Here is a 12,358-nt window from a genome sequence, read left to right as displayed (position 1 = left end):
TTTTAGTGTTACTTGGCCTGGCAAAGATATGTATACATGTACTATTGCACGGCAACTGAAATTGTATTTTTTTAAAAACCCTTGATTATCGTAAAAGGCGATTAACGGCATCGGGTTTTAGGGTCCCTGACTTAGTTGACACATGTCTTCGTATCCCAATTGAGTAGATCGATGCAAAACATTGGAATGTCGATTATTTACAGACGATGTCATATTGCTATAGCATTAAACAACACACTACCAAGTTCTTTAGTTAATCGTTCCAAGCGTTACACGGGCTACTACAACAGGCTGGTAAAACAATTAAAGAAAGCGTTCGTAAAATCCATCCAAGGTCAGATCGCTGATTTTGTATGCTGGCGATTAGGTGCCTCGCCAGTGTGGGGTCGTTTCCCGGATTGGACTCAACCGAAAGGCACTACTAGCTGTACTCAACTGAGAAAGTGTAATTATTATAGGATATTTATATAGCGCACATATCCACGCACTAGTGCATGCTCAAGGCGCTGGTATTTTTCCCTCGATCACTGGATGTCAATCTCAACGGCACATCGTATCATCAATCTCAACTCCCTGAGGAGTATACAACTGCCGAGTTATTGTGGCTTTCTCATCCTTACAAGGTACCCATTCACAGCTGGGTGGACTGGGACACATAGTCACAGTACTTTGTCCATCTTCACTGCACGTTTCTGTACCCGCAACTAGGTGTTCGCAGGTACTCATGTGGCCACCATCTGGTCATATACCAACGGATTCGTGGGTTGTTTTAAGTGCACAGGATTTTGTACTGAACACTAGGGGTTGTGACAACACTGAAAGAGTCTGCACACAAAGTAATCTCAAACATAGCATCTGGTGCTATCAAATCTTCCCGTGATTCAACTAAAACCCGATCCTGTTAGTCGCCTCTTACGACAAGCATGGGTTACTGAAGATCAATATTCTTGATATCGTTTGAGAGACTAAGGGGACTGGTTCGTCAGGCTAGCTGACTTGGTTGACACATGTCATCGTATGACGACGCTCATGATATTCTTTACTGGATTGTTTGGTCCAGACTGGGTTAGTTACAGACCGTCGCCATATACTAGTAGCTGGAATATTGTGGTTAAACAATAAGTGAGTGAGTTTATTTTTACGCCGAGCAATTTTATTGTATGTTTGTTTGTTATTTAACCCCGTAATCGGCAATTTTCCAACTGTATGGCGGCGGTCTGTAAATAATCGAATCTGGACCAGACAATCCAGTGATCAACAGCATGAGCATCGATCTGCGCAATTGGGAACCGATGACACCCGATCCCGTTACTCGCATGTAACAACAAGCATGGGTTACTGAAGACCAATTCTAACCCGGATCGTCACGGGTCTGTGGTCTAACAACAGTCAGCAAAATATTCTCATATGGATCTATTCTATATTACATAAACCCCTTACAGACAGTGATAAACATGAGAAGGCATGCTGCTCCTCATCTCACTGCTGGGGATGTAGACTTCCAATGTCCTGCTTGATGAAACTACAGCCTGTTGTGCTTCATTCGTTGACCATTACTGCTATACCACATAATGACCCATTCTATTCATGGGCGATGGAAGAACATGGTGAATACCAAACCTGTGAAGAATTGTGAATGTCTCGAAAGATAAATTTTCTAACATTCTGATCCACCCTAAAGATGCTGAGGCTAGTAATTATATGATGGGCGCAAGAAAACACAAATTTGCGAAATAACAGCACATTTTATCCTTAAAATATGAACAAGATGTAAACATATATTCATATAAAATATTAAAACTAACTAAGGTAAACAATATTGATAAATATAATAATAACATGTTATTTGTCAGAATAAATTATGCAGATCCTGGGAAACAGTTATTCCAACAATATTTTATCATGCATTATCAATGAAGAAAAGCTATTAACGTCACAAATTAGGGCTTTGTCAATCGAGTAAGTGAGTTGGGTTTTACGCCACTTTTATCAATATTCCAGCACTATCACGGCGGGGAATACCAGATATGGGCTTCACACATTGTACCAATCTGGGAAATCGAACCCGGGTTTTCAGCGCGACGAGCGAACGCCTTAACCACTAGGCTACCCCACTGCCCCATTGTCAATCGAAGTGAAAAAGACATCTTTTAGTCCAAATTATCATATTTATTACCAAGGTCACAGCGGATCCCTTTATAAATGCAAAAAAGTCATGGTGGGACACAGATGTTTTATGCACGCATAGAAATACCATTGTTGCAGGTAGTTTTGCAAATAAGCATGAGGTTCTATTTCAATTTCACTTTTACAAACATATACCTAATATTTGTTTAAAGTTATTGATTAGGTATTTTTTAATCTTGATTTTAACATGAAATTCTGCTTCTCAGATGCAGTTATATTTAATAACCTGAAATATTCATTAAGGGATGTGCTGTACGTCAGTGAAATGTACGTCAGAGAAATGCTTAAAATGTCGCAGTCTTCCTGTTTTTGTTTGTCTTCACCAACGCTAATGATCTGTATGAGTAGACTGTTCATAATTTATTGCAATCTGTAAATTCTTTAATTCTTTCAAATGGAAAATTGTAAGTATGCCCCGCCCCCACAATCCCAAAAGTAACATGTACGGCGTACATCCATCGGCCATGAACTGCCCCCTAAGCGGGAAGGAAGATACCATTTAATGAGGCAACGATGGTAAACTGGCACATTAACAGTGAAATATATAAAAATATATAAATCTATGTACGTACCCAGAAGGCTTTACTTGGAAAGGAGACATTTGAAAAATATACCAAATATGGCACGTTTGGTATTAAACAATCACACTTTTGTGTTTACTTAGAGGACCGACAAGGAACTATAAAGAACAGCATGGTTCCAGGAAAATATCAAAAATACATCAGTCGGTCGAGGCATCATTGAGTTTTGTTGAGAAGGATTACTTCGGCCACTTGAAGTTACACTCTTGTAAGATACCTGGTCAGGTTTCTGGTAACATCAAATGAGCAAAATGGGCTTCATACATTGCACCCATGTGGGAAATCGAACCCTGGTCTTTGGCTTGACGAGCGCACACTTTAACCGATAGGCAACCCTACAGTCTAACATCCAAGCAGTCATGTTATACTGGGCTGATATATTTTAATGTTTTTAACCCAACAATCTGCAACGCAGGTTCTTTGGCCTGTGAAATGAAAAGGCGACCCTCGGAAGTCATCTTTGCATATGAAACGACAAGTCTGGTCAATGTTCGTGAATCTGCAATCGCTCCAGCTAAAATCCTGCACAACTCTGTTGTCAGTTCCGAGTTGCTGAGATCCAGGCACTGGAGAGTGTTTGACAGACGGATCGACTCCGCCAGGGCAACCACACCTGATCTGTCGAGACGAGTGCCACCAAGGTTTAGCTCCTCCAAGGATTCGCCCAGTTTCACACCCTTTGTGAGAGCCTTGATGTCAGAGCTCTCCAGCCTTGTACTACTTAGATTCAGCCTCTTAAGCTTCTTAGAGTGCTCAATCTTTGTGGCAATCTCGCCGGCACAGATTGGGTTCATGGCGCACCCGGCGAAGTCAATCTCCTCAAGAGTCTCTGGAAGATGATGAAGAACATGGCAGACAACAGACGCCATCTTGCAGTTCAGGAAAATGAATTTCTTTATGTTTTCAAGCTTGCTGCAAAAATATTGGAGGTCAGCCCACGTTTCTGCTGTCACGTGCGTAGGTACCTTCTTTGAACAGTCTTCTATCTGCAACGACTGTAGGCTTTGTGTGTTATGTGTTGCGATTGAGAGAAACTTTGCCATCAGTTCAAGCCCATACCACAATACCCTTAATCGTTTCACTCGTGGACTTTTTCCAATTGTTTCTGCAAGTGTTAAGTAGATATCTGGCTGCAACATGTACACTGGAAGAAGGTTGATTTCAATGTGCGTTATGTTCACAAATTCATTAACGAGCACTGCCCGGAGACCATGTACACACGTGTGAGTGATTGTTCCATCTCTCCTGATAATCAGATGGCTTGGCATGGATTCGACAACTTGGGCCAAAACATCGTCTCGACACTCGCTCTCTGACAAAGCCTGAAGACTATGATAGTAGTCCGTCACGTACCCAGAGGTTAGGTGACTTGTAGTGGACGTCTGTCCATCAACTGGCTTTCCATTTCCTGTTCTGTTCAATGCTCTTGTTTGTTTGAAGTTGTGAGTTTTCAAGTCTGTGAAGATATTCCCAAGAGTCGGAGTATCGTGGTCGTTCCTGAACAATCCACACAAGAAAGAGATCATATTGGCATAACACACTCGACTGAGTAGTTTCTGCTCAGCAATGATCTCCCTCAGGTCCTCCATCGTCGTGTCCGCCAGGTACCGAGCGGTGAGGAAATCTGCTAGGAGAGAACAGGTCATTTTCCAACAATTGTTGAGTCCATTTTTGACAAGGACCCCAAATTTGGTCATCAGGATGTTTTGGGTCTCATGGATCAACTCAGCATCTGAGAAGATTCTCCGCGTGCCACAAACAGCATCAAAGGCAAATTGCTGTAACTGACCAATGGTTTTCAGAACTTCATCTGGAAACTCCATTCCAACAACCTCAATATTTTGTCTTCCACAGAAATCTTTCGCCATAGCCTCACCAAAGAGTTCAAACAATTCAGTCGTGGTAGATATGCTTACAATAGAGTGTTCCTTACAAACCTTTAACACCATGGTAGTGGCTAGGCAAATGAAAGGTGAGAAGAGCATATGTCTGAATGTCCATTCATTGTTTTGTGCCATCTCCAGCAGTTGTTCACATTCCTCTGCTGTCATTTCCATTAGGTATCCATATGTCTTTAGACATCTTTTGATGTTAGTAGAGTTCAAGCCAATGTTGAAAAGTTTGGCATCTGCAGTAACGTATCGATGAATGCGGATTTCAGGATGAACGAACAGAACTACAGAAGAGTGTTTCATCTTGGTCCCCTGAATGATTTCCTTAAGTTCAGGACTTGGCACAGCCTCATCAAATCCATCGATCAGGAACACAACATCTCTTGCATTAGCTTCAAGTAAAGACCAAAACTCTTGGACTGATAGTTTTGTGTTCTCTGGCAGGACCTGTTTGCAGACTGAGTCGTGGAAGTCTGCTCCAATTGCATGCGCATCTATGTAAACCAGGAATTCGTATTTCACCTTGAAGTAGTTCTTCTGGTTCGCCCAGGTGTATGTAAGCATCGTTGCAAGAGTTGTCTGTCCAGTCCCAGGATCCCCTTCAATAACAATTCTCTTTCCCTTGCCGGAGTTGTTCTGGGAAGGAAATATATCACTCAGGTGCTGTTTCTTCCTGAAGAATTAATTGAAAGTTATGGTAAGTAATGCATAAACATTCTTGTATAGACTGCATATAGCAATCCTATATCATAAACTAAATGACTGGCTGACTGGCTGAGTGTGATTTTACGCCGTTTTTAGCAATATTCCAGCAATATCACGGCGGGGGACACCAGAAATGGGCTTCACAAGTTGTACCCGGGCCTTCGGCGTGACGAGCGAACGCTTTAACCACTGGGCTACTCCACCGCCCCATAAACTAAATGAATACGATATGTTTGTATAGTTTCAGTTTCAGACTCACCAACCATTCATGCATATGTTCTAGAACTAGAACTTTGCCCCGTGCATTCTGTGGTTAGAATTGGTATCTGCAATTGTGTCTCATACACCCTTGTCATAAGAAGAAAAAAACAGGATCGGGCATCAGTTTGCTGATTTGTTTGATGAATTATAAATGTTTCCCAATTGGGTATACAGATGGGATGATGTTAATAACTGGTCTGTCTGGTGCAAAGCGCTATTATTTGCAGACCACCGTCATATAGCTGGAACATTGCCGAGTACGGTGTTTAATAACAACAATCAAATAAAGGAAACCCAAGTTCTATGGATAGTCAACTTCTTTATTGCAATGAGTGCGACGTTTCGGTGTTGCTTGATAACGGTGTTAGTACCTACACCCAAACGTCGCACTCATTGCAATAAAGAAGTTGACTATCCATAGAACTTGGTTTTCCTTCATCTATACAACTTCTAAAATGCCTCTCAAGAAAACAATCAAATACAAACACATTCACTGACAATATTCAGGGATGATGCACTCATGACGTAGGCTTTACTGAAAAGAGACTACATCGTTCAGTAGAAACTATTTACCCATTTGCCAACTTTCGGAGGTTCATCAAAATTCCATGAAGCGTATTCCAGAAATATTTATCCAGTGTGACATTAAATCGGCCTATACATACCACTGTTAAGACACTCACCCTTCACTGTCCACAATGTCAACTGGAGTATAGAAGTCCCGGACACTCATATGCAGCGAATCTATCCATGGCAGCGGTGTGCAGCGGGAGAAGGCCAGTTTGTACATGGAAGAGAGAGCTTCCTGACACACGCTCACCAGGTCTACAACATCAATTGTGTTATATTAAACATCAGACGTCACTACTAGAAACGAGTAGTTTAAGAGCTACACTGTCTTGGGCGGATTTGATATTGTAATCATGACCAAATAGCCTCCTGGCACTTGATCCCAAAGCCCACGTCCACTGGGATATGAAATTTTTGAGTAATTTTTCAAACAAACTCTAAAAAAATCTAATTGAAAAGAATTGTCTCGGGTGGACTACATTGTAACAATGATATAATGATCATATAATGCACATCTTGTGATCCTAATTCATATCTTTTAAAGGTTCAGCTTAGTGCCTTGATAACAACACTGCAGCTATAGAAAACATTTATGCATCCCGTGTTACGGTATACGGGTTTTATGCTCCCCGTGTTAAGTTTTATCCACAGAGCGGGTATACGGGTTTTATGCACCCACGTGTTAGGTTTTATCCACAGAGCCGGTATACGGGTTTTATGCATCCCGTGTTAGGTTTTATCCACAGAGCCGGTATACTGAGTTTTATGCGCCCCGTGTTAGGTTTTATCCACCGAGCCGGTATACGGGGTTTTATGCATCCCGTGTTAGGTTTTATCCACAGAGCCGGTATACTGGTTTTATGCATCCCGTGTTAGGTTTTATCCACCGAGCCGGTATACTGAGTTTTATGCATCCCGTGTTAGGTTTTATCCACCGAGCCGGAGGTGGATAAAACCTAACACGGAACGCATAAAACCCCGTATACTCCGAATCATAATGCTACAACGAATTTATCGTACCGAATGTTTACATATCTCATTATGTAAATATAACATTAAAACAAACCGAAATTCAGTCATATAATTTATTAATATGGTACTGACTAGTCGATCCGAACCACTGGTTCACGGTTCCCTGACTGCCATGGATACATGCTTTTTCCATGGGGCGGGGTATGAATGATTTATTCTCCCTCGCAAAGAATTATAGAAGTGGTGATCTACGTCACATCAGGCGTTCCTCAGACATCAAGCTGGCACATGGACAGATAACTGGAATACCGTTTAAAGCTAAACTAAACCTATACACTCACCAACGATTACATAAAGAAAATCCTTACCGACAGTCTCAACAATGCCTTGTTTATAAGTAGCCTTCCTCGTCCGCATTACCATTTCATATTCCTTGGGGTATTTGAATTTGAGAGCATCACAGAGAAGCTTGAAGGCATAGTTCACTCTGGAGGTGAGGATCTTGTCCAGAATCAGCTGCATTCTCTCCTGGTTCTTGCTGAGAGCCATAATCTCCTGTCGGTCACTGATCTTGATTATCTGCCCTTGTTGGAGGCGGTCCATGATGTCCTCGGCGATGATGCTGTCGACTAGGGTCTTGTACACTTTCATGATGACGTGTTTGTCCTCAGGAGGTATACCTGCATTGGATTGAGAGTATGTTGTCATTGTGCAAACTCCAAGGAGGAAATATGAACATTGAACAAGTTCTTTTCATTTTATACGATCACTAACAAACATGCCATACCTGTGTCAGACATTATGCCAAAATTATACTTGTAATATGTAGAACATTGTCTGGACCCAATCAACTTGAAAGTGTTACCAAAAGTGGACTCTTTTTATACAACTAGCGTATTACTTTGTGGTAAGTACACATTACCTTCATCTTCTTTTTTTCTTTACCCTCGAACCTCGTTTCTTTGGAGATTTTGATGACGTCTGGCTGTGACGTGAAAGAGCCTCCAGGTTTGCACTGAACATCCCTTTCTCATCCAGGGTCCAGATATCTTTAATCAGCTGAATGTAATGGTTCTGGAGGTCTGGAGGAACACTCTCGTTATCAATTCTCTGGATCTTTATTCTGGCTGGAGGGCCACCAAGCCTTAGCAGCACCTCCCCGATCTGTTTCCACAACACTGGGTACTCCTCATCTCGGACACCTCCCAGACTCCCGATCTGCTGGAACAGGATGGACAACCTGACTACATCCGCACTCAAACTGCTGTCTGTTCCAAGAGGTAAAGCATTCCATCCATGTGGATACGGAGGACATAGGTGACAAATTGTCTGCAGGAGAATGGCTAGAAGCCGACTGTCGTATCTCTGCGATGTGACACTTCTCTTCTTTATGGGATACAGGGTCTTCCAGTGTTTGTCGGTCAAGGCCTTCTGTTGGTGCAGTCTTGTAAGCATGGCCTTGACGTGGGTTTGAGAAAGATGTTCCTTGAGGACGAGAGGTGGGTGAATCGTGTCGAATGTCACACGTAATGCATGTGTACCAGCGTCATGCAGCAGCCAGCACAGCTTGGCCAGGTATTCCCTCTCATTGGCCGTCAGCAGGTAGTGGGCACTCTTTGTAGAAGCGTCCATACTGGCCTCTGTGGCTGAAGAATACAATCACACATGATAGTAATTAACGGCAGATGTTTTTGACACAAAGAGAATGTGCATTACTGACTTCAATGTATTCCCAGGGCGGTGTGGACGCCTAGTGGTTAAACCGTCCGTTCGCCACACCAAAGGCCGGATTCGAATCCCCTGAAATAGGTACAGTGTGTGAGGTCCATTTCTGATGTCCCCCGTCGTGATATTGCGGGTATATAAAAACACTCACTAACTCGCTCATTTGTGACTGAAACTGTTATTATTATTTTTATGTTCATGTTCTACAAGGGGTACATAGCTAGTTTAAAACGCCGACACCCGTGGTTGTCTAACTCGGAGGGTTCAGGTAAGTTGTTGCTGAGCATCCATGTGAGAGAGATCTCGGTATACCCAAACAAGTTCAGATTTTGGAACCACAATCCGACTGGGAAGTACGAGATTTTACGACGTTTCGAAAACTAATATATGCATACTGGGTCCCGATCCACAAAGCGTTCGTAGCGCTACGACATTCATAAACTATAGAGTTACGACATGTCGCAACGCTACGAACGCTTTGTGAATTGAAACCCTGGAGTCTAATTTGTGAATGAACGGTGTTTTGACAAAGAGCAGACACCGATGCCAGTTGTTTTGTAACCAATATCCATGTGGCTATATGTCATATATTAATGGTGTCATAGGAACATGTACAAAAGGCGATGTTTTCGTTGTACATTATGATGAAATTTCATTCATTGTACTTGTGCTTTGCCTTGTAGCTGAGATACTTCCTCGCACACAGACTCCAAACTAAACTAGAGAGTAGATATGTGGGTGTTGTATGTGGAAAGGTACTTTGAATCTAAACTCATGTGGGCCGACATTGTATAGTCACATAGTCAGTTTTCTCAAACACTGTGAAACGTTTCACCATGAGAGGCAAATGCCAAAACATGTAATTTAGTACAAGGTTATTCTACATTCCAACTTGTCGTGGGTCCTTTATTGAATATGACTAGTTGTACCGTGTGAATGGCCATTGTTTTCGAGGCGGTTCCTTAGGGACCATTCATAATTTATGGCTAGGGGATGTGGTAAGGATTTCTATGGAGAAGCATGAACAATGTGAATGATCCCCCCCCCCCCCCCCCCCCCTAAAATATATGTACAAAGTCAGTGATATCACCCCGCATGTCATGTACAAATTCAATGACCCCCTCCCCTTTCCTATAATTTTTAAGCACATATTTTAAGTATTTTTATGTACACAATGGCTGACCCCTCCCCGTACATTTGTACAAATTGCTGACCCCCAGTTCCCCAGAACAAAATGGGTTCTTTCTCTCCTCCCCTCCCCAAATTCAAAAGGTAAGAAAAGCGGTTTGTCACCGGAAGTAATAAGGTTTTGCGAAGTGCCGTGACCTACTTACGAGTCGTATTGGTCACTTCGGGCTGCCATCTAGCGTCAGATGATATCTGATCTAATAGAGCTCCACTCACTTTCACATGAACCTAACCTTCTGTTCCCAGCAGATTAGTGAGCGGCCCCTATCAGCTTCTCCCAAAGAATAATCCAATTATCAACAAAATATTTGTTTTCAAACACTCCGTTGCTTCTCAGCAACATTGTGGTTAGAAAATAAATCATTACCATGGCCGGTGGATATATACACTCTCAGCCAGTAGTTTCATTGTTAATTCATGAAATCCCCGTACTGCATTATTTACATGGCATTATCCCCCTGGGAACAAACAGAGTTGCAATCATGCACGTTGACTGTAAATGTCATGTAAACTGTTATTCCTTCAGCTTTGAACATGCAATGCAATCACGAGACAATGTAATGTGTTTGCTCATTTGCAAAATCCCTTAATGGCAAAAGTGTGATTAATGTGTAGCCTGCAGAGGTCGAAACTTGAGAAGAAATCGATCAATTGAATAGGAGTTTAAGGTAAGGGGAGCTGGACATAATATAGCTAATAGCGACAAAATCATTGTATGAGGATTCTCCTTTCAATAGCAGGTAAGATTTCAACTAAATCATAAACACCTGTATGTGAATCAGTGTTAAATGTTGATAATATAAGTATCCCGCCATACTGGTGGCACCCGTCATAAAAACATGCAAAGGCGAACCAAGCCTTCACCAAAAAGAGTGCCTTTGGTACAAGTCAAAATAAGGGAATTATATAGGGCGAGAGATATCTTGTTTGTAACTGATGCGTGAGTGAGTGAGTGAGTGAGTTATTTTTACGCCGCACTCAGCAATATTCCAGCTATAAATATAGAATGTAAATAATCGAGTCTGGACCAGACAATCCAATGATCAACAGCATGAGCATCGATCTGCGCAATTGGGAACCGATGACATGTGTCAACCAAGTCAGCGAGCCTGACCACCCGATCCCGTTAGTCACCTCTTACGACACGCATGGGTTACTGAAGATCAATATTCTAACCCGGACCTTCGCCGGTTTGTAACTGGTGCGTCATTGGGAAGTATCTTTACATGTCAACCTTAAATGATTACGAACCGCCTCCGTGGTGTAGTGGTTAGAGCGTCCGCCTGGAGAGCGGAAGGTCGCGGGTTCGATCCCCGACCGCGTCATACCAAAAGACGTTAAAATATGGTACTTATTGGTCCCTGCCTGGCGCCCGCCATTAATGGGTACAACAAGGTCTGGTCGGCTCGGAGTCAGTATAATGTGTCTGAGTGGGGTATTCATGCATTACTGCGGCATGGTATCTCAGTGGGCTAGCACTATAAAACCAGCTTCAGTCTGGGCTAGTACAAGCAGCCGCACATACACGTACACGCGCATGCACGTCGTCATATGAGCAAAATATTCTCAAGCACGACGTTAAACCCAATTTCACCTCACCTTAAATGATTATGAGAGTTTTAACTACTTAACACAGATTCGTGGCACAACATGTAGTAAACTACGTAAATTCAATTCATTTGATGACAGACAACTTGTTTATCGTCGGAGAAGAAAACGTACTGCCCGTTTTTGCGGGGTTGTCGTGACGAGAGGACGCCATTGGTCACCATTGATGGTAAGTTGAATGTCCTTCCCTACAGAGATGAGGCCCTGTCGTGCTTCCATTCCTTGTCAACAACCACAGGTAATTATGTTCCAGCACGACAATGCCAGGCCTCATACTGCTGACTTCGTGCAAAACTTCCTTAACGTCAACAGCGTCATCCCATAGAGCACTTTTTGGATATCATGGACAGACAAAATCGACGGCAACAACAACCTCCCAACACTCGGGATGAACTCATTGTGGCCCTCCATGAAGAATGACGACGCATCCCACGTGACGTCGTCAGGCGTCTGACGAATTCAGTGCGTAGCGAGACTGTTTACCTGCATTAAAGCCAATGGAGGTCACACACTAGGGTGACACATTACACCACCCGTGGTCATGTTGTTTACAATACCGTTTATTGTGGTCATTTATGTTTTGTAGTTTTCTCGCTCTAGTATGGTGATCTACCTTCAGTTGTTTTTATATTGTATCGTCCTCTATAGTTAAAGTATTTTAGATTTAAT

The 12,358-nt window shown here is 42.5% G+C and overlaps 1 protein-coding gene across 1 annotated transcript in view; it reads right to left on the bottom strand.

Moving 5' to 3' along the window:
* Window positions 1–1,731: 1,731 nt before the first annotated feature.
* The window catches only part of LOC124283826, a 29,058-nt gene continuing 18,431 nt past the window's right edge, over window positions 1,732–12,358 (bottom strand). Inside the window, exons 2-5 of the mRNA XM_046719854.1 lie at window positions 8,122–8,814; window positions 7,537–7,848; window positions 6,310–6,451; window positions 1,732–5,333 (exon numbers count right to left, since the gene is read on the bottom strand). Coding sequence (XP_046575810.1) covers window positions 3,131–5,333; window positions 6,310–6,451; window positions 7,537–7,848; window positions 8,122–8,814 — 3,350 coding nt within the window. The 3' untranslated portion in view covers window positions 1,732–3,130. The remainder of the gene's footprint in view (window positions 5,334–6,309; window positions 6,452–7,536; window positions 7,849–8,121; window positions 8,815–12,358) is intronic.

Source organism: Haliotis rubra, unplaced genomic scaffold (assembly GCF_003918875.1).
Source record: "Haliotis rubra isolate DU_JTF1 unplaced genomic scaffold, ASM391887v1 Scf322, whole genome shotgun sequence".
Lineage (NCBI taxonomy): Eukaryota > Metazoa > Mollusca > Gastropoda > Lepetellida > Haliotidae > Haliotis > Haliotis rubra.
This window is presented reverse-complemented; position numbering and strand designations above follow the sequence as displayed.